We start from the raw sequence: 19,162 nt of genomic DNA, 5'->3' as shown, positions 1-19,162 counted from the left end.
GATAACAGTGGGGTGGAGAAAGAAATCAGGCTGGGATGGGGAAGGCATGGGATGGTTTGTCTTTCCTTGGGTCATGATTTAAATGGTACAGGATAAAAACAATCAAAATAAAGTAGCACTCATATAGTGCTTTAAGGTTTGAAAAGCGTATTAAAAAATATTATCTTACTTGATCCTTACAACAGTCCTGGGAGGTTGGTGCTATTCCATCCCCATTTTACAGATGAAGAAAACAGAACCCAATGAGGCTGTGATTTGCCCAAGGTCACACAGCTAATAATTGTCTGAGGCAAATACTCAAACTCAAGTCTTCCTGACTTTAAATAAAGCTCTCTTTACACTCACTGCACCACCTAACTGCCTCACCTAGCTAGACAAGGGAAAAGGAGACACAATGATAGTGAAAGAGGAGTCTACAGGAAGAGATGAGTGTGCCTTCTCCACATAAGGCAGCCTTAGGCAATGCAAACCCCCCTGGACTGGGAATCAGAGGACCAAGCTTTCATTTGCTACTCATTACTGGAGTTTTAGTTCCTGGATTGGAACTTTGTGCCAGGACTGGGCTCCATTCTGGGTTGCCATTTTGGGTGTGCTAATTGGCCCTTCACAGCCTCTCTCTGGACCCCCTGGGTTCCTGTGTTGATCTTCACTAGCTAGGGTTAGGATCCTCTTGAATCTTTGAGATTCAGCGTGCTGGATCTTCTGGCATCTCTGGACAGAGTGGTAGGGCCCTTTTAGCCCCTGGGCCTGGTTGGTGTATTCAGAGGGCCCTGTGGCGTATAGTGTTTAGTTTTTATAGTGTATAGTGATTTGTATAATGATTAGCACCAACAGTTTCTTTCCAAGTGTAAAACAGTACCTGTCTCAATAGACAGGAGCCACTCAGTTCAGTGGGCAGTCATAGCTGAGATGAGACCAGCAAATATCCTTGTCCTCCATTTGAAACCAATAAATTCTAACCAGGTAAATTCCCTGTGAGAGGCAGCATGTGGATAGCGGATGGAGCTTGACTTTAGAGTCAGGAAAACCTGGGTTCAAGCCTGACCTCAGAGGTATGTTAGCTGTGTTACCCTGGGCAAGTCACTTAAGCCCCAGGCAACTCTCAAATGTAGGACTTCTTAACCTTTTTTCTGTGCCATGGATCCCTTTGGCAGTGAAACTTTTAGACCCCTTCTCAGTTTTTTAAATGTATAAAATAAAATGTGTAATAAGATTGCAAAGAATACCAATTCATATATCAAAATATTAAAAACAAAAACAAGTTTACAGATCCCAGGTTAAGAACTCCTGATTGAAGGCTATAAAAATATAAATGAGTCCTGATTTTTATTGTGGAGAGGTAGTTTCCATGCTAATGAAATTACTGGATCAAAAGAAAACAGATTCTAATGAGGTTTAAGCTATTTCTCTTTCTTAAATCTTGAATCTGTCTAAAATGTACACCCTTTTTCCTGATTCGAATACTGGCTGCAAGGATCAAATGAGGTAATGTCCATGGAAATGCTTTGAACATTGTAAAATGCAATCCATGCATAAGCTCTCTTGATTTCTCTATCATTGCCTTGCCTTGTGCACTATAGGGACCACAGTGGTGGCAACAGGGAATTGAGACGGCATAATAGAGGATGCCGAGTCTATGGGAACCCCCGGGATGGCATTGCTCACCTCACTCAGTAAGTAACCTCCTGAGGTGCTCTTCAACTCCCTTTCTTCCAAGAATTTCTCTCAAGTCAAGATTTTCAAAAGCTGTAGTCCTGGCCTCAGTCACAGTCACAACCACAGTCCACTCCCTTACTGGGCATTCTGCTTTTCCTCTTCCCCTTCCTCCTACCTGCTGCTTTCTCCACCCAGCTAGGGCTCTGCAGCCCTGTAGGGGCTCAGTTAAGCCAAAGAGGGACTTTGTGTTTCCCTGCCTTCTCCCTCTGCCCCCTACACAGTCTTTCCACGAAGTAAGCCCTTGATAGGCAGGTCCCAACATATCCAGACGTATTCCCTAGGACTAAGCACTATTCCTTCTTCCCTCTCATCAGTCCTTCCCCAGTATTTCTGGAACTAGAGCTTAAATTAAGTCGGGGTGAGATAATCTGTTTTTAATCTAGAAACCCCTCTCCAGGGTCTACTGCCCAATTGTCAAGCAGCAATGAGAGTGGAGAAGGTTAAAGTGCATACTAATGTGTTTCCTTCTCTATTCTCCCTTCTCTAGTCCCCTCTGTCACCGGGATATGGTGAGTGTGGGGAGGCTTCAGTTCCAAGCTCTGGCCACCCCAGGTCATACCCGGGGTCACATGATCTATGTGCTGGATGGAGAACCCTACAAAGGCCCCTCATGCCTCTTTTCAGGGGACGTTCTCTTCCTCTCTGGCTGTGGTGAGTCCCACCTTCAGGTGGATGGGTGTGAGGGATGGGACACTGGTATAGGGAGAGAGACTCCTAGAGAATAAAGGGGAGGGGAAGCCCCTATATTAGGAGGAAGGCACAGGGCCAGAAAACCAAAATAAATGGTGAAGGTTCCCAAGAGTCCATTGGGTTAGCCAAAGGATGCTCTTGTCCAATTAATGGGAAAGGACTACAAGTCCAACATGTGACATAGCATAACAATTCAATCGGTTTCCCCTGATATCCAGTAAGGCACAGAGGAGGCAGGAAAATTCCAGATGTCTTGGCTCCCCAGATCCCTAGATGGAGGCCATAAAATTGTATAAGCGGGGAGGAGACTGGGAAAGAACAGAGAACCAGGTAGAAGACAAGAACCAAAAAATGGTGTGACTAAATCCTTAGGTTTAGCCTGCTTCATGCCCTTATTGTCTATCTCATTCCATTCTCCTCTCTTTCTCTTAGGCAGAATATTTGAAGGGTCACCTGCAACTATGTTGAACTCACTGGACCTCATCATGGGCCTAGGAGATGATACCTTGCTTTGGCCTGGTAAGGGAATCATTGTTGTCACCCTCATCTGTCTTTACCTATATGTTAACCTGTCTTAATCACTATACTTCCCTCTCCCTCCACCTCGAAATCTGGGGCAAGGAAAACTGTCCCCCGAGTTAGAAAAATTGTCTATATCAGATTTTGGATACAAACAGGGACTTCAAGGCCCAGGGAGAAACCCCCCCACCCCACCAACATAACCCATATCCCTAGAACACAAGACCCAGTGCTGAAAGAGATAGTTGTAGTGTGGGTTTGCCAGCTGAATCTGCTGCCTGGATGGGGTTTTTTAAATCATTGCTCTCCCCTGACTCACCTCTTCCCAAGCTACTGGGATCATATTCCTCCTCTTCCTCCAGGCCTAGTATCCTAACACCTCCCACCTAGCTGATTATCAACATTGTGCTGGCCTATATCCAGAAGAGATTGCCCAACTTGGTTATGATGGGAGGAAGGAGCACTCAGACCTGGCTTCTGATTGGCAGAAACCCAGCTCAAGGTGGGACGCAGGGTGGGGTAGTGACTGCCTGATAGCCACAGCTCAATTGAAGACAGTCTGATCAGCCAGTGTGAGGTGCAATTGTTGATTGCCTCAACTGCATAATAAAGAGTGGGTTCTCTATTGGTTGGAATTGGATCTTAAGACTCCGTACCTGTGGTTCTCCCTTCAATTCCACGCCGCCCCCCCCAACTTCATTGCCCAGCCATGGACTTCTGAGGGGAGGAGAGGATTGGTACCTTTTTCTTATCAGGTGACATTCATCCTTATTTCTCCCCTGAATTGCCCAGGTCATGAGTATGCAGAGGAGAACCTGAGCTTTGCAGGTCTGGTGGAACCAGAAAACATGGCACGAGAGAAGAAAATGCAATGGGTTCAGCAGCAGCGCCTGGAATACAGGAGCACGGTGAGGGGGCATGCATGGGGCAACCCCAGGGAAGCAAAATCACAATAGCATTTAGAATAACTCATCTTTTTAGCCCTTTGTAATATTCAGAACACTTCCTTAACAATTTTCTGGGGTGAGGTGGGGTAAGTTTTCTCTCACTTTCACAAATAATAAAGTATTATCCTCATTTTACTGATGCTAACTGAACTCCAGAAAGGGAAAATGACTATGCACATAGACATTGATGGAGTCAGGTCTTCTAGTTCTAATCTGCCAGCCCAACTCTTCCGTGAAAAAACAAATTACAAACTCACCTCTCCACTCTGGAAGTACCAATCTGTTTCATCACTCTAGAAAGCACACTAGACTTGGCATTAAGAGATTTGGGTTCAAATCCTGAGTCAGCTCGTTACTAAAATCTGTGTGACTTTATGTAATTAATTCAATAAATATTTATTAAGCCATTAAGCTCTTATTTTTTGCCAGGCACTGGGCATACAAGGATAAAAATGATGCAGGCCCTACAGACACAGTAGCATATAGTCTACTGAAGGGGATATGACATGGAAACAGGTCAGGTTAATGCAAAGTAGGGAGTATTGTGTCCCAGAGTTAAGACATTCTCATCATTATCTTCATTTTAAAGAAGAAGAAACCAAGGCTCTGGGAAGTAAAGAGACTTACCCAACCTGATACAGTTAGTAAGGAGCAAAAATCACTTTTTGTCCCCCCAAAAATAAATTTGTATCATGTTGTATTCTCTCCAATGGCTTTGCTATCTCCTTTTAGTATGATAGAAAGAGAACACATAGCCATCCTTGAATTCAGTTACCAGCCCCTTATGACCTGCATCCTTGGAGTATTAAGAGAACTGGCAGATATGATTTGAGAGCCAGTGCCAGTAATCTCTGAAAAATTTTGAAAAGCAGAAGTATTCCAGGAACACGTCCTGATTTTCCTAAAAGGAAACACAATCTAGTCTGCAACTATAGGCCAGTGAGCTGGAATTTGATTCCTGGCAAAATTCAAGAGTACATTACTAAAGGAATGGTTACTAACCATTTAGAAAAGGAATTGGTCATCACTGTGGTCCAGGATGACCTCTTTAAGAAAAGGCCAGGGTTGGGGCGGCCAGGTAGCACAGTGAGTAAGAGCACCGGCTCCAGTGTTGAGAACACCTGGAGATCGAATCCCAGGCTCAGACACTTAGCACCCACCCAGAAACACCTGGCCGTGTAACCTTGAGCAAGTTACTTAACCCCAATTGCTTAGGGGCGGCCAGGTGGCTCGGCGAGTAAGAGCACCAGCTCCAGTGTCAGGATGACCTGGGGATCAAATCTGGGCTCAGATACTCAGCACCACACCCAGAAATAATAACTGGCCATGTAACCTTGAGTAAGTTACTTAACCCCAATTGCTTTAAAAAAAAAAAAAAGGCCAGGGCAGACCGCATTTCCTTTTTTGACAAATTCCTAGATGGGTAAATCAAGGTAATGCTGTAGGTACGGTTTTCCTAGATTTTAGCAAACCATTTGACAGTCTCAAGCTCTTCCTTTTTTATTTTGTAATTATTTCTTTTTAGTTTTCAACATTTACTTCCATAAGATTTTGAGCTCTAAATTTTCTCCCCCTCCTTCCCCTCCTTCAAGCTATTCTTAGAGGATGGAGATCTTATAGGGTCATATAAGATGGAGAGATGTGAGCTAGCTAACATATATTGAATTTTTAAAAGGCTGAACAGTTAGAACCGAAGAGTAATTATTAATAAGTTGATGATAATTTGGAAAGAGGTCAGTGGTGGAGTGCCCCAGGAAGCTGTAGTCATCTTTATCAATGATCTATATAACAACATAAATGTTCAGATACAAAAACTCTCACTGAATGAGAGTCAGAATCCAAAAAAAGCTCAACAAGCTGAAGCAGGGGGCCAAATCTAATCAAATGGAGTGTAGGAGAGATAAATGTAAACTCTTAACTTTGGATTCAAGAAATCAATTTCACAAATACAAAATAAGGGAAGTGGGACCAGATAGTCACAATTTATTTGAAAACCAACTTTACTGTTATAGTAGACAGTAATCCAAATGACTCAATATGGCAGCTGAGAAGGCAGGGGATAGTCCTTGCTCTGTTCTTTCCTGGTCAGAGAACATCTGGAGTATTGTGGTACCGAATTTCAGTAAGAGTATTGATAAGCTGGAGAGACTCCAGAGGAGGACAGCCAGGCTAGTGAGGATAAGCTGAAGGAAATGAAGATGTTTAACCTGGGAGAAAATAGGAAGAAAAAGACAAGGAGAAAAAAAGGGAGGGGGGGTGAGGGCCATCATTGCCATCTTCAGATATTTGAAGGGCTTTCAGGTAGAAGAGAAATTAGGTTGGATGTGCTTGGGCTGAGAAGACCAAACTGGAAACAGCAATGAGGCTTGATCTCACAAAAAACCTTAACAGTATGAGTGATCCAGAAGAAGAATAGAGTGTTCCCCCGAGGTATCAAGTGGCCCCTTCTAGAGTTCTTTAAGCAAAGGTGGGATGATCACTTAGATGTGTTATTGAAGGGGTTCTTGTTCAAGTACGACATTTGGTGATTTGGTATAATAATGAGTATAATTGCAATTACACTGGGTTCCCCAGCTCCAAGCCCAAGTTTCTTCCTTACTCCCTGCATGCTAATACTTTCTATTGCCACACTCCCCACAGTGCCCATCGACCATTGGAGAGGAGAAGACATACAACCCATTCCTGAGGACCCACTGCCTTGCTCTTCAGGAGGCCCTGGGACCACTGCCTGGCCCCGGCGGGGATGCTGGCCCCTCCAGAGCAAGACTTCTTGAAGAACTTCGGAGGAGAAAGGATCAGCACAAGGGCAAATGATACCCCTATTTGCTGGGGTCCCTTTTAATTCTCCACTCCCTTCCTTTCCTATCGTTAGTACATTTGCCCTCCCCAGTATTGCCTCTTTCCCCCTCACTCTTGACAGAGGAGGGAGTGGAAAAAGGCACTGACTTCATGGTAGACTTCAAAAGGAGAGTGTGGGTGGAAAATGAGATCTCCAGGGAAAGGGGGCTGGCCACAAATGATGAGGTTCATGGGTGGGAAAAGAAAACAGAAAGAAAACAAAGAGAATTCCCTCCTCCCTCAGCACCTACAGCTACTCCCCCACCCCTTGGTCCTGGGGTTTCCTTGAAGGTAGGTTGGGAGTCTATGAGGAAACTGGACAGTTGAGGTCTTCTGGGTCAGCCTGACCTCCACCACTGGAAGCCTCCATCCATCCAAATCCTGGCTGTCCAGCACTGCTTTTTCCCACTGAAGACTTCAAGTCGAATCCAGTAGCAGAGGAGGTAGGAGGAAGGAGGGCCAGGTGAGACAAGGGCCAGTAGGACTTAGATCTAGTCCTCTCTAATCTCTCCCTTTGCACCCTCCCTCCAGGAAGTTTGAAAGAAAGACCTTCAAGGGTATCAGCTAATGTTGGGGTTCTTTTGGAAAAGGTTATGGGGTTCAATGTCTGTCTAGCTTTGGTTCTCCCACAACTACCCCCTTCCTTCAAAAACAAAATCCCTTTGTCTACTGGTTTCCCTGGTGCCAGCACCTGGAGGGCTCCTCTTTGTAGTTAGCCCCAAGGACCAAAAAAAAAAAAAAAAAGAGGCAAGACAGTCATCCCTTTTTACATCCAGGTGCTCCTCTTCCCTTGACTGTATTTTAATGCTTCACCTCCTACTCCAGCTTATGAAAAGAAAGCATTGCTTTAAAAGATCACCTTGCTTGACTACAAAGCCAAGACCCTAGAGAGGCATTGATGAAGTTCTTAAAAATAGGGACCTGCCTATTCTAGGAGGTATGACACATTTCAGCATCAGGAGCCTCCAGGGGTCATGCTGACCAATCACTTTGCCTCTGTCCAGGCTGATGGCCCCTCCTTCAGAGAGATCCCAGAGCCTCTTGCTCCTTGTCTTCCACTTCCTACTTATGACAAGTCTTCATCTCTATCTAAGCTAAATCCTTCCTGCCATACTCTCAACCTATTTCATTCTATCTTTAGTGGAAACGGAAAATATCTGGAAAATGAAATAACCCTTCGGACTAAAAATTAATTTTTGGACCCCTTTAAGTCCTTCCTTATCATTTTCTTTTATTGGACCTCTGACTTCATTGGTATGATGAGCTCCCTAAGAGAATGCTCCCTTTCCCAATGCAGATCGCCACCTGCAATGGGAATAGTCTTGAGAGTTGGCTGGGGCATCCAGCCAGTACGTATCAGAAGATCTGAACCCAGGTCTTCCTGGACCAGAGGCTTGTTCTCCAGTCACGTCTGCTTTTCTTCTTTATAAATATTGACTGGTTAATGGTTTGGTATTTTTGTTTGAGAGAATTAACCTTTGCTTAAGTAGGATTATAGCAGTATCAATGACAAGCTTGAAGTGATAATAATTTTGATTTGAATGGAGTGAAAACAGCATGGCACATTTCCATTTTTCTGAGCTATCTAGCCTTTAAGGTCAAGGTTAGCCCAGTCACTTTAATCCAAACCCCCAGAATAATAAGTCATTATTATTTTAAGACCAATGGTTCACATGGGCCAGTGTGGTAGTCCAGATAAACCTCTGCTCTTTGACTGTCTGCTGTAGACAGGAGGATCTTTCTTCCTAATGTTCTTGCCCTGCCCCTTCTCTATAACCTCCTATATCTGAAATTTTCCTTGCTATAAACTTACAACTTTCTAGCCAATTGAGGCTTACCAGCCTAAGGGGGGAAGCCAATCAGATACCCCTGCTGGAGAGCTTGACCTTGTCTCTCTTCCCCCTCTCAGAGCAGCCCAGTTGTGTGGGATGGCCCCAGATACGGCCAATACAAGAGGAATAAACTTCATCAGGGCCAGAGAGTGCCTCTTTCTGGACCCCCTTCTTGCTACAACTTAGTGACCATTGTACAAGACCCTGTCCCCTCTGGTGTTTCCTTGCCCCACAAGTGACTGTGTCCAATTGTATCTTTGTGCTCTCTGTTCCCTTATTTCCCCACCTGTACCCTGTTATGCCACTAGCCTTCCCTTGTGAGTCAATGTATCCCTAATTAAAGTCTATATTTTTTTTGCATTAATAGCTGTTCTTTCTTTTTCAAAATTCCTTTAAGTCTCTATAATGGATGCTCACAAAGAGCTTCATGTGTAATGTCAAAAGTTCTAGAAGACTATGAACATGTTGGATGGATGGACTGCCTGTGACACGTATGGAAAGATATCGATAGTCAATGATCATGTATTAAGCACCTAATATGTACTAGGCATTGTTTCAGGTGCCGGAGATATAAATATGAAAAAGATACCCTCAGGAGCTCCCAATCTAGCGGAAATAGTGGTTCAGTTTCCAACTCTTCATGGCCCCATTTAGGGTTTTCTTGGCAAGGATAATGGAGGTGTTTGCCATTTCCATTTCCAGCTCATTATACAGATGAGAAGCTGAGGCAAACAGGGTTAAGTGACTTGTCCAGGGTCATACAGCTAGTAAGTGTCTGAAACCAGATTTGAATTCAGGTCTTCCTGACTCCAGGCCTGGTGTTCTACTCACTTGGCCACCTAGCTGCCCTAGGAGAGACAGACAACACAAAAAGAAGCTGAAAGTGGTGAGGGTGAAGTAGCATGGTAAATTCACAGATGTCCAAAATGAGTACAGCCAGGTGGGAAACACGGACAAGAGTCACATCTCCATTGAAGAATCGTCAAGATACAACCATGATGATGAAGCTGCACTGCCAAAGACCATCTTCTAGACTTCTAGAGTGCCCATCATCTAGTCCTCTCTTTGGTCCACCTTCCCATTCAGTAATGTCAGTGCCTTAGGTTTCTTAGTTTTGATCTTGGTTCTTCTACCTTGGCTTCTCTCTACATTCCAACATCATCCTCATAGGGCAAGCTCATCCTAGCTCCTGAGACTACAATGTATTAAAGTTGGTGGTCCAGTGGATAGAGTGCAGGCCCTAGAGTCAGGAAGTCATCTTCATTAGTTCAAATCTGGCCTCAGACACTTACTAGCTGTGTGACCCTGGGCAAGTCACTTAACCCTGTTTGCCTCAGTTCCTCATCTGTAAAATGAGCTAGAGAAGGAAATGGCAAACCACTCCAGTAAACTTTGCCAAGAAAATTCCCAATGTGGTCACCAAGAGTCAAATACGACTCAACAGCGTTAACTATCATAAATTAAATAAGATAGTAATGGCCAATTCAAATGACCTTGGTGTAAAATATCTCTGGTACCCACTGGAAATATGTATATGTGTGTATATGTAAAAGCATATATATATATATATCCATGCAGATTTTATATTTATATATGTATATATGTTTATATAAAAGCACCAATCTCTATACAGACAAAACCCACTCCAGGAAAATGTATATAATGAAACCCATTTTCATTTATTTTAATAGTGGAAATTATGGAGCATTCCTGGACCCTCCAAAAAAGTTATCCCATTGCTTAATGTGCCCAAAGAGATGTGGTAGAAAGGTAGATAAAGAGCCAGGTCACAGAGTTCTGAAGATCTGGGTTCAAATTTGACCTCTGACACATGCTGATTATGACCTTGGGCAAGTCACCAGATTCCCCAGTGTTCCTGTGTGCCTACATCTATAAATCTCAAAACAGACAGTCATGGAGGGAATTTCGTCCCTGGGATTTCACTATCAGGATGACATAAGATATAATCTTTTTTGTTTTTGTTTTGGAGGGGGAAGGCAAGGCAATTGGGGTTAAGTGACTTGCCCAAGGTCACACAGCTAGTAAATGTCAAGTGTCCAAGGCTGGATCTGAATTCAGGTCCTCCTGACTCCAAGGCCACTGCTCTATTCACTGCACCACCTAGTTGCCCCTAGATCTAATCTTTTTTAAAATGTGTATAGAAATGGAATTAGGGTTAGAACTAGAAACAGAATTAGATTTAAAGTATAGAGAGGGTTCTTCAAAAAGCTACATTTGATCATTAACAGAAACACAACTCAATGTTGTCGGGACCTGAAGATACCTGAAGCACTCTCATTCATTACTGGTGGAGTTACAAACGTGGAGAAACTTTTTAGACAGAAAATTGGCCGTGTTTTTTAAAATTATCCCCCCAAATCATCCTATCCTTTGCCTTAAAAATCCCATTGTCAGGAATGTACCCTGAAAGTGTCATCAAATCCAAAAAAAGATCTATGAGGTCAAAGAATCTCAAAACAGCATTATGAGTAAACACACACACACAAACACACACACACCCTAATCCTGGAAACAAGCTCAATGCCCAACAACAGGGAAACCACTAAAAAAAAAATTGTGGTGCGTTAATGTAATAGAATGCTACTTATAAAATGGGCAAAGCAAAGAAAAAAAAAACAAGAAACCAGAAGAAGTAAATATTAACTATGAACAAAAATTAGGTGAAAAAGAATAAAGAATCGTGAATGACTAAAAATTGTCATGATATTTTATCACTTGAAATTAATGAATTTAAATGTAAATACTTTACAAGTTTGGTTGGTTGTAGTGATTTTCAATGTTTTTATATTTTTATTTCCACATTACTGAAAGAAAGAAACAACAAAAGGAAAAAAAAGTAAAAATAGTTTGCTTTGATCAGCACTCAGGCTCCATAGTTCTTTCTCTGGATATGGATTAGCATTTTGCATCATAAGTCTTTTGAAATTGTCTTAGATGAATATTTTAAATATATTTTTTAAATTGCAAGAATATTGAGGGTGGAACACCTCTTTTCCCTTAAAAGGTTGTTGGCCCCTGGCCTTGTTAAATATTGACTGAACCAATTACTACTTGTTTCATTTTCCTGGGTCACATATTGTAATTTGTATTTAAATTGGACAAGGAGATTGGGGTGAGGCTGGTAGATGGGAGAAATAAGGGGGAAAAGCAAAGTGAAATGTGACAGGTGTGTCTTAGGGTGGATGCTATTGGGGAAGGGAGGAATGTCACCTGATACCTCCTTGTGGTAGATTACAACCAAAATTGGGGTTGGGGGTGGGTGAGGGTGGGGGAACCTCTTCTGAAATTAATGGGGCAGTGACCTCTAGTGGTCAGTGGACTTCAGACATCAACAAGTCTGCTTTTACTTGAAAGAAGGGCTGACCTTAGAAAGAGAATGATGGAATGTGAAAAGTTTATTTGATGAATAAAGAGACTGAGACCCAGATACATTTAGTAGCTAATTGCACATTTAGCTGGGAGTAGGCCCCCTAGTTATGATTTTTACAGAAGTGTAAAACTCTCCAAGCTGAAAGAGACCTGTAGGCATCTTCTGTCTCCTCTTCACAGCCACCCCCTTAGTTCAGATCCATATATCACTTTTGCTAGGACGATTGTACTAGACTCCTAATTAAGCCCCAAGTTTCTAGTTTTTATCCTCACCAAGCTATATCTCCCACAGCTGCCAAAATAATCTTCCTAAAGTACAAGTCAGATCTTGTCACTCCCTTGCTTAATAACCTTCTTGCCTCTAGGATCAAGTACAAACTCTTCAGACTGGAATTTAAAATCCTTTACAGTCTGACTCCAGCCTACTTTTCCAGTTTTGTTACACGTCATCTCCCTTTATTTCCTTTGTATTTTTAAAATTAAAAAATTTTTGAGTTCCCGATTTTCTCCCTCCCTGTGCTCCTCCCCAACCATTAAGAAGGTAAGCAATATATCAATTATACATGTGAAATCACGAAAAACAGATTTCCATATTAGCCATGTTGTAAAAAACAACAACACACACACAAAATGAAAAGCAAGAAACTTAAAGTGAAAAATATTCCTCACTGCACTCATATTTCATCAAATTTCTCTCTGAAGGTGGAGAACATTTTTCATCATAGGTCCTTTGGAATTGTCTTGGATCATTATATTTATCAGAGGAACCAAGTCTTTCACAATTGATCACTGTTACAATGTTGTTATTGTGTATAATGTTCTTTACTTTGCATCAGTTCACATAGATCTTCCCAGGTTTTTCTGAAACCATCCTTCCTAGAGCACAATAGTGTGTCCATAACAATCGGAATTTGTGAAAGCACATTATAGTGACCTAAGAAAAAATATGTGGATCCTTTGCAGAGATGGGGTCTGTGGGTGTTAAACAAGACATATGAAAATCAAATTGTTTCAATATATTGGTTGGTTTTGCTGAATTTTTCTCTCTTTTAAAAAAATATTATACAGTATAGTTCTCTGGGAAGGGTGATCAGAGGAACAGGAGAAAATTATGTAATAAAAAACAAGTGGTATCAATAAAAAAATTATTTTAAAAAGATTTTCAGGCTTCCTCCAAGGCTCCAACAGAGAGCCTTTTCTTATCTCCCTAGCTGCTGGTGCCTTCCATTCAAAACTACTCCGTCTATCTACCTTGCATGTACCTATATATCTATAAACATGTTATATTCCCCAGTTAGATTGTACATCCCTCAAGGGCGAGAAAGCTTCACTTCTGTGTTTGTATCCCCAGTGCCTAGCAAGTGCTTGGCCCAAAGGAGGCACTTAATAATTGCTTGTGGATGGATTCCCCTTAGTTGTTGGGGAGGGGGGGTTGCTCTCTCCCTCTTGGAAATATCTGGTATTTCGATTATTCGCTTATCTGTGGTACAGGCTCCCCCAGTAATTTATAAGCTCTTTGAGGGCTGGGACTAGGTTTGGGGTTCTCTTCGAATCTCTGGCACCTAAGACAGTGCCTTGAACATATTAAGTGCTTAATGAATGATTTTTGGATTAGGTTGGTTGATATCCCCAACACACTCACACACAATTCCAAACAAAGAGTGTCAACCACCCAGTATAGACCAGAGAGGCCAATTGATGCGTTAACAGCCCAGTCCACAAAGTTTCTCCCCGAAGTGAATTTGGGGGCTGCGCCAGAAGGATGCTGTCAAGCCGGGTGAAATTGGGTGATGGCTCCTTTAAGAGTCAGCAGGCTGCCGATTACCATGGGGACCGGTGGACACATTCTGGGGTGCCGGCAGCATGCCTGGCAAAGGTAAGGGGTCTGCGCTGCGGGGGTTGAGTCTGGCTCTGCAGGAAGGAGACTTCGTCACCTCATCCTGAGCTCGTCTCGAGAATCCTGGGGACCCGAAGGGACGGGGGCTAGGAATTGCCCCCGACCCCCTCCCCTTTCTGGACTTGCTCCGCCCCCACCCCCACTCTCACCCCTGTGTGCCTAAACTGTGCCCCCAGGAGCCAAAAGCCCGGAGCCCGAAGTACGGGAGGAACCATCGCCACCCCCACCCCCACCTGAAGCCAATTCCGCAGCCTTGGAATTTCTAGCTACAATCAGTGAGACTTAGCGCATCCCAGGCGGGGGGGAGGGGGGGAGAGGGGGGAGGAAGGAGGAGAAGGAGGGGAGGATCGTGTAGGGGACTGGGAGCGGGGGAAGAGAGAAGCTGCCCCTCTAGCTCGATTCTGTTTAAGTGAGGCCCCTCCTGAAAACCATCTGGATTTGGAATCAAGGACCTGCTACTTCCTACCCGTCTGCGACGCTGGCTAGCTGACTTCCAGTCTCAGAGTCCCCTTATGTAAAATGAGGGACATCAACTACTGAAGACCCTTTCTGCTTCTAAATCTGTACTCCTGTAATCATTAACCCCTTTGGCAGTAGTGAAGCCTGTGGACCACTTCTCAGAATAATCTTTTTAAATAATCCAAGTAAATGCTAAATTTTAATTAAAGCATAATGAAAACAGATGTAATTTTTTTCTCCCCACTTAATTTCATGGACCCTCTGAAATTTTTCCAGGAACCTTGTTTGCCCAATGATTCCAGGTTAAGAACCCTTTTCTCTATTAGATGATTTCTTTTTCTTTTCTTTTTTTTTTTTTTTTTTTGGAGGGGGGAAGGCTGGGCAGTTGGGGTTAAGTGACTTGCCCAAGGTCACATGGTTGGTAAGTGTTAAGTGTCTGAGGCTGGATTTGAACTCAGGTCCTCCTGACTTGAGGGCCAGTGCTCTATTCACTGTGCCACCTAGCCACCTATTAGATGATTTCTAAGGTCTAGCTGGGAATCCTAGGCATCAAAGTTCCTTCCTCCCTCCTGGCCTCAGTTTCCTTTTCTGAACCACAATGAACAAGCATCTGTTGTTTAAGTGGTGGAGGCTAGCAGAAGCTGTTTGAAAGTTACTGGGCCTTTGGAGGGATGGGTGTGGTTGGGGGATGTGGTACAGAACAGAGGTCTGGAAGCCTATAGCTTTGTATGGTCTCTATCTCCCTTGCCTCTGTGCCCATAGGTAAAGAAGAAATTCAGTTGCTCTATTTCTCTGAGACCCTGAGCATGTTGTCTGAGTCCAACCAGATTCTGGGGGAGTATTCCCTGGACGTCAAGCAAGCCTATTATTGTAACTCTGAGGGGGACCTCATCCTCAGTGTCCTAGTTCATGCCACCAGCCGGGGCCAGTTGGAGGAAATCCCCTGTGGGACTTCTATCTCAGGTAAGACTTCTTATTCTCCACTTCTCCCTTGTACGCTCAGCTAATCCGTCCTTGTCAGCACCTCACCTCTCACTCAATATCTCTCCCCTATTGTTTTATAAAGAACTGTGTGGAGGTGAGGCAGGTGAAACCTGTCAAAGCCTTTGCATTGGCAAGCCTTTCTCCTAACACTGTTCGGGGATCTCCAAACACTCCCAACATTGGAAACATCCCCCAGCACTCCAGAAGTCTCTTGGAGGCTAGATCTGACCTGGTTCTTCCAATCTAGGCCCCCAAGTCCCAGTCCATAGAGTCTCAGCCCCTTTACCAATAACCTCCTTACCTTTCTACCCCCTCTCTCAGAAAACTGAGTTCTACCCCATGCCTCCATGTGCATCAGGTCTCTCTCTGGTCCTCCTTTCAGGCTATGTCTCCTGGAATTTGGAAACATATGAGCAGCACCATCACGAATTCATGAAGGTGTTGGACCTATTTCCTCCCCACCTCTTTCCCCTCCCTCAACATCATAGGCCCTTAGCTTTGGCCTAATGATAGAGACTGCCCACCACAGGAAAATATGGGAGCTTGGGGAGGGGGGTTTGGGAGACCTGGGACCAGCTGAGGGCTATTGGCTATAAAGTCAGGAGACCCAGGTTCAAATCTCAACTTGCACACTTCCTGGCTGTGTGATCATAGGTAAGTTATTTCATCACTCTGGTTCTCATCCTAAATTTCTTAATTAGTAAAGCAGAAATGCTAATCTTTGTACTTCCTATCTCACCAGGATAGTGTGAGGAAGGTGAATTGTCAAACTTAACCTTCTGTGTAAAAGTGAATTGTTATTAGTACTCTCAGGTGCCCCAGAATCCTTTAATTTCTTAAATCTCCCCTTCCCCACAGTTTAAGCTCCATCCCCTAAATAGCACATAACTCTAATAGACAAAGGATTCAAAAGGTCAGGGGGTGGTTTTTGTCCAGTGGTCCTGCCTCCCCGATCCTCATTCCCAATCACACGGCACTGTAACTCTTGGGGTCAACTGCCCCTTCACCTAACCCCGCCCTAGACCCAGAAATCTCCCACCCCAGTGGAGTCCACTCAAACTCAGGGGCTCCAAGACTAGCCCTCCCTTTGTGCTCCTTGGTCCTCTCATAAGCTTGTTCTTATGCTCCCCCCATTCCTCTTAAATCGGGCAGTTCTTACCACTGTCAACTGACAAGAAAACCACCTTACTGAGGCAGAAGGAAGATGTGTTGATGACTAGGATCCTGAGGGAAGGTGAGGTGAGTGAGGGCCCTCATCTGGAGGGAAGGCAGCATCGATCTTTCTGAATGGCCAAGGTGGCTATGTACTGGGTATGTACAGGAGGTGCCAGACTAGAAGGATCCTCTTAGGCCCTTCTGCCCTAAGGCTTTAGCTACTCCCATTCCCACCTGTCCCCCCTTCCCTTGCCACCAGGAATTCTGACCCATATAATGTCTTGGGCAGGCTATAAAGACAGAAAAGACATCGTTCAACCTGAGTATAATGGACGGCTTCATCTCAGAGTCTGCCAACCTGGTTCTGCTAAGGGTGATGGGCTGGCGACGGAAGGTTCCCCAAAATGCCAAATTCCTGACCTTTGATGGAGAAGGAAAGCTCTGCTACTCCACCTATGTGAGGGACCCATGTATCCTGGAAATGAGCTGGGGGAAGGGGAGAGGAAAGGGGTCCTGGTGGACCAGGATCTGGCAGGGAAGACAGGCGTGAGTTGGGACAGAAGTTATTTAGGGAGAGTTGCTAAAGAATAGCATTGGGACATTGGGACATTGGGACAGAGATCAGGGGATCGGAGCTGGGCACCATTCACCGTATCATTATCCCACCTTGGTTCTGGACTCATTGTCCTCCCCTGTGGCCATTGGGGAAGCTCTCCCCAGGTCAGGAGAAAAAAGAAGAGATTCACATCGTTTGGGGAGGATTGAGGGACATATAAAGAAGGGTGGTATTGAGACGGGGTATGTAAGAAAGGGAGGGCAAGGAAGGGGAGAAGAGGGTCAGCCTGAGCCTTGAGGAAGGGAGAGGAATACCTGATCCATGGCCTTCTTACCTCTCCATCCCCACCTCCCTTAGGAAGCCCTGGGTTTCCAGACCATTCAGCTGGGCTCAAAGCAGGCTGAAGCGTTGGTAGTAGAACAGACCATGCACTCTAATGAAGACATCCCTATGACATGGCAGTATTACCTCTTGCCTGATGGGTGAGCAGGTTTACTGGGTGGAAGGTGAAGGCTTATGGCTGATGGCCAGTAATGGGTTCGAGGGTCTGGTGGTGAATGTGGATATAAGGGGGTGGAGATGATGGCTGAGTAAAGGTGTGAATAGTGGGTATGGATGTGGGTGTCCGGTGGGCTTAGTCTCAGAATTTCAGGGTTGGAAGGGACCTCAGAAGTCAACAACCTGTATGTGAGGTCTATGTATCACTGACAAGTGAAAATCCAGTGTCCATCTTTACTTGAATACCTCCAATGACAGGTTGGAACTTAAACCGTTCCAGAGACAACTCATTTCATTTCTAGGAACATAGATCTTCATTTGGCATGCTCTATTTCCAATCCCCCCACCTCACATGTTGGAGTGGATTCTGGACCCACTCCAGTTTGCCAACATCCTTGCTAAAACATGATGCTCTAAACTGATCATACTTCAATATGTAGTCTGACCAGAGGCAGACTTACCTGCCCTACTCAGAACACTATTCCTCTCTTAATGCCATCTAAGATTCTCACGAGCTATTTGGCTGTCTCATCCTACCCATTTTATTTTCATTTAAATTTTAATTTTATTTTTTTCTCAATGACATGTAAACAAAAATTTTCCCATTCATTATTTAAAATTTTGAGTGCCAAATTCTTCACTCCCCATTCCTTCCTTGAGAAGGCAAGCAATTTGATATAAATTATACAAACATAGTCATGCAAAACATTTCCATATTAACCAAGTTGCAAAAGAAAACAGACTAAAAAATCCAAGAATAATAAAGTTTTTTTTTAAAGTATGCTTTAATTTGCATTCATATGCTATCAGTTCTCTCTCACACTGATTATTAACATTAATCTTGTATTCCACTGAGACCCCTAGACCTTTTTCACTGTTGCCTAGTTTCCATGGTGGATACAGAGGTAAATGGGTACATGTGATAGTTGACTACAGATGGAGTCAGTAGAAGGTATGAATGATCTTGAGCCTGTATAAGTAGTCTGGCTCAGGGTAGGTAGTGAATAGATATTCCTAATGACCAGACCAGGAGAAAGGAGGGGAGAATTGAATATTTTCTCCTCCCCACACCCCATTTTTGCCATTCTTAGTGCCTCATACAAACGCTCCTTTCCTTCTGCTTTAGGCACCTGGCCAAGAGAATCCAGGTGGGATCCCCTTTCTGCTGCATCATTAACGAGATGCCCATAATGAGGGAGGAGGGTAAGTAGAGGGTGGAGTCAGGCAGCGAAACAATGGCCTTGAGTTTTTCTAAGCCAAAAATCAGGACACAAGCTTGGCCTGATAAAAGTTATACCTTCTCCAAAGCCATGCTAAAAGCACATTTCCTGTTCTTGAAGCATCCTAGCTAGTGTCCACATTTATGGAGTGACAGCTGGTGATGGAGGGTTACTTGGAAGAGGAAAGGCAGGGAAAACCTCCAGGGGCTTTCCAGAAAGGGATAGCATTTCCATTCACTCTGGAAGTAAATAACATCTGAGGCATCAGGAATTGTGTAAAAAAAGAGTGAATTTTGAACGAGGCCTAAGTTTGAAATACGACTTTGCCACTTACTACCCATAAGACCTTGGGAGAGGGACATCCCTGGCCTGAACTTCAGTTTCTTGATCAATAATAATATCTAGCATTTATACAGCATTGTAAGGTTTGCAAAGTATTTTACACATTATCTCATTTGACG

The 19,162-nt window shown here is 43.9% G+C and overlaps 2 protein-coding genes across 2 annotated transcripts in view; both read left to right on the top strand.

Annotated features, from left to right (window-relative positions):
- LOC138151639 (probable hydrolase PNKD) overlaps positions 1-8,906 on the top strand; it is a 27,178-nt gene extending 18,272 nt beyond the window's left edge. The window contains exons 5-9 of the mRNA XM_069075160.1: positions 1,581-1,673; positions 2,204-2,367; positions 2,839-2,925; positions 3,718-3,833; positions 6,513-8,906. Coding sequence (XP_068931261.1) covers positions 1,581-1,673; positions 2,204-2,367; positions 2,839-2,925; positions 3,718-3,833; positions 6,513-6,686 — 634 coding nt within the window. The 3' untranslated portion in view covers positions 6,687-8,906. The remainder of the gene's footprint in view (positions 1-1,580; positions 1,674-2,203; positions 2,368-2,838; positions 2,926-3,717; positions 3,834-6,512) is intronic.
- Positions 8,907-13,746: 4,840 nt separating this feature from the next.
- CATIP (ciliogenesis associated TTC17 interacting protein) overlaps positions 13,747-19,162 on the top strand; it is a 7,484-nt gene continuing 2,068 nt past the window's right edge. Inside the window, exons 1-8 of the mRNA XM_069075098.1 lie at positions 13,747-13,808; positions 14,006-14,104; positions 15,051-15,251; positions 15,655-15,710; positions 16,425-16,511; positions 16,717-16,884; positions 17,341-17,465; positions 18,608-18,684. Coding sequence (XP_068931199.1) covers positions 13,796-13,808; positions 14,006-14,104; positions 15,051-15,251; positions 15,655-15,710; positions 16,425-16,511; positions 16,717-16,884; positions 17,341-17,465; positions 18,608-18,684 — 826 coding nt within the window. The 5' untranslated portion in view covers positions 13,747-13,795. The remainder of the gene's footprint in view (positions 13,809-14,005; positions 14,105-15,050; positions 15,252-15,654; positions 15,711-16,424; positions 16,512-16,716; positions 16,885-17,340; positions 17,466-18,607; positions 18,685-19,162) is intronic.

This window comes from Petaurus breviceps, unplaced genomic scaffold (assembly GCF_028583685.1).
Source record: "Petaurus breviceps papuanus isolate PSGF00001 unplaced genomic scaffold, PetGlider_PUasm1.0 90903, whole genome shotgun sequence".
NCBI classification, from domain to species: Eukaryota; Metazoa; Chordata; class Mammalia; order Diprotodontia; family Petauridae; genus Petaurus; species Petaurus breviceps.
This window is presented reverse-complemented; position numbering and strand designations above follow the sequence as displayed.